The sequence below is a fragment of the Olea europaea genome, unplaced genomic scaffold (assembly GCF_002742605.1).
Source record: "Olea europaea var. sylvestris unplaced genomic scaffold, O_europaea_v1 scaffold28032, whole genome shotgun sequence".
NCBI lineage: Eukaryota > Viridiplantae > Streptophyta > Magnoliopsida > Lamiales > Oleaceae > Olea > Olea europaea.
Window position 1 is genome coordinate 1 of NW_019246520.1, and position 1,455 is coordinate 1,455.

General features: G+C 40.0%; 1 protein-coding gene across 1 annotated transcript; it reads left to right on the forward strand.

Moving 5' to 3' along the window:
* Positions 1–52: 52 nt before the first annotated feature.
* Positions 53–918, forward strand: LOC111383998 (G-type lectin S-receptor-like serine/threonine-protein kinase LECRK2; the record flags this gene model as incomplete). The annotated part of the gene is made up of 1 exon (XM_023008197.1): positions 53–918. A coding segment is annotated over one exon (866 nt), but the record flags the coding sequence as incomplete, so codon positions are not given.
* Between the last annotated feature and the right edge of the window lie 537 nt (positions 919–1,455).

Genomic DNA, 1,455 nt, shown 5'->3' on the forward strand with positions numbered 1-1,455 from the left:
AAAAATGAGTATCCAGTTCCAGAAGGATCAAAATTTCAGTTAACCAATGAAGGGAAACTCATTCTCTACGATCCTCAAGGCAAGGAAATATGGACGGTTAATAATGGCGGATCCACCTGTGCAGCCATGCTTAATTCAGGAAATTTTGTGCTAATAAATGGAGATTCGAAGTATATATGGGAGAGCTTCAGAGAGCCTACTGATACAATTTTGCCAGGCCAGATCCTAGGCATGGATGGAAATCTTAATTCGCGCCAATCGGAGGCGAACTATACCAAGGGAAAATTCCAGCTCAGTTTGCAAAAAGAAGGAAATCTTGTACTCTACACTATATTTTTGCCAACTGGAGATGAAAGTAGTGCTTATTGGGCTACTGGAACTGTGAGTAAGAATGCTGATTTCCAACTTATTTTCGACGAGGCTGGTTATGTCTACTTAAAACAAGGGAACAAAAACATACGAAACATCACAAAAAATGACATGGGTTCACCACAGGAGTTCTACTACATGGCAAGAATTGATTATGATGGAGTTTTCAGGCATTATAATCATCCAAGAAAAAATTATGCTGTTGGTACCGAAGGCTGCAAGTCGTCTTGGTCTATCATTCAAAACACCCCAGAAGATATGTGCGGCGCAATAGTGGGAGGTCTTGGGAGTGGGGCATGTGGATATAATAGCTATTGTGTGAACTCAAATGGAAAGCCCCAATGCTTCTGCACGGATGGATACTCTTTTGTCGACTCATTTGATAAGAATAAAGGCTGCAAGCCAAATTTTCAATTGCCTAGTTGCCAGCAAAATGGTTGGGAATTGAACATGGATTCTATAGAGTTTAAGGAGTTGAATAACACTGACTGGCCCTTAACTGATTATGAACGTCAGACTGGATCCCAAGTAGACGAGTCTAGGTGTTAAGAATTTTGCCTTCAAGATTGTTTTTGTGCAGCTGCTATCTACAATGGGAACACTTGTTGGAAGAAAAAATTCCCCCTTTCCAATGGAAGACAATCCAAAGATTTGAGCAGGATAGCCCTCATCAAGGTCCCAAAGGGCAACATGACAAACACGTGCCCGAAAAATAAAGATCAGTCCACTTTAGTTATTATTGTATCAGTACTACTTGGTAGTTCTGTATTCCTCAATTTTCTTCTGTTGTTCACCATATTGATTTCTGTTTTCTTCATATATCGCAAGAAGATGCTAAACTTACAGTTTGATTCGACTACATTTGGGGTGAGAAGGTATACATACAAAGAACTCGAGGAAGCAACTGGAGGTTTCAAGCAGCAACTAGGCCGGGGAGCTTTTGGAACGGTCTATAAAGGTGTCACTCCATCAATTCCGAAGAGATATATTGCTGTTAAGATGCTGAATAAGGTTGAACCTGTTAGTGCGGAAACGAAGTGTTGAAGAAAAACTTGAATTTTTATTGATAGTTTTTAAGTTGCTACA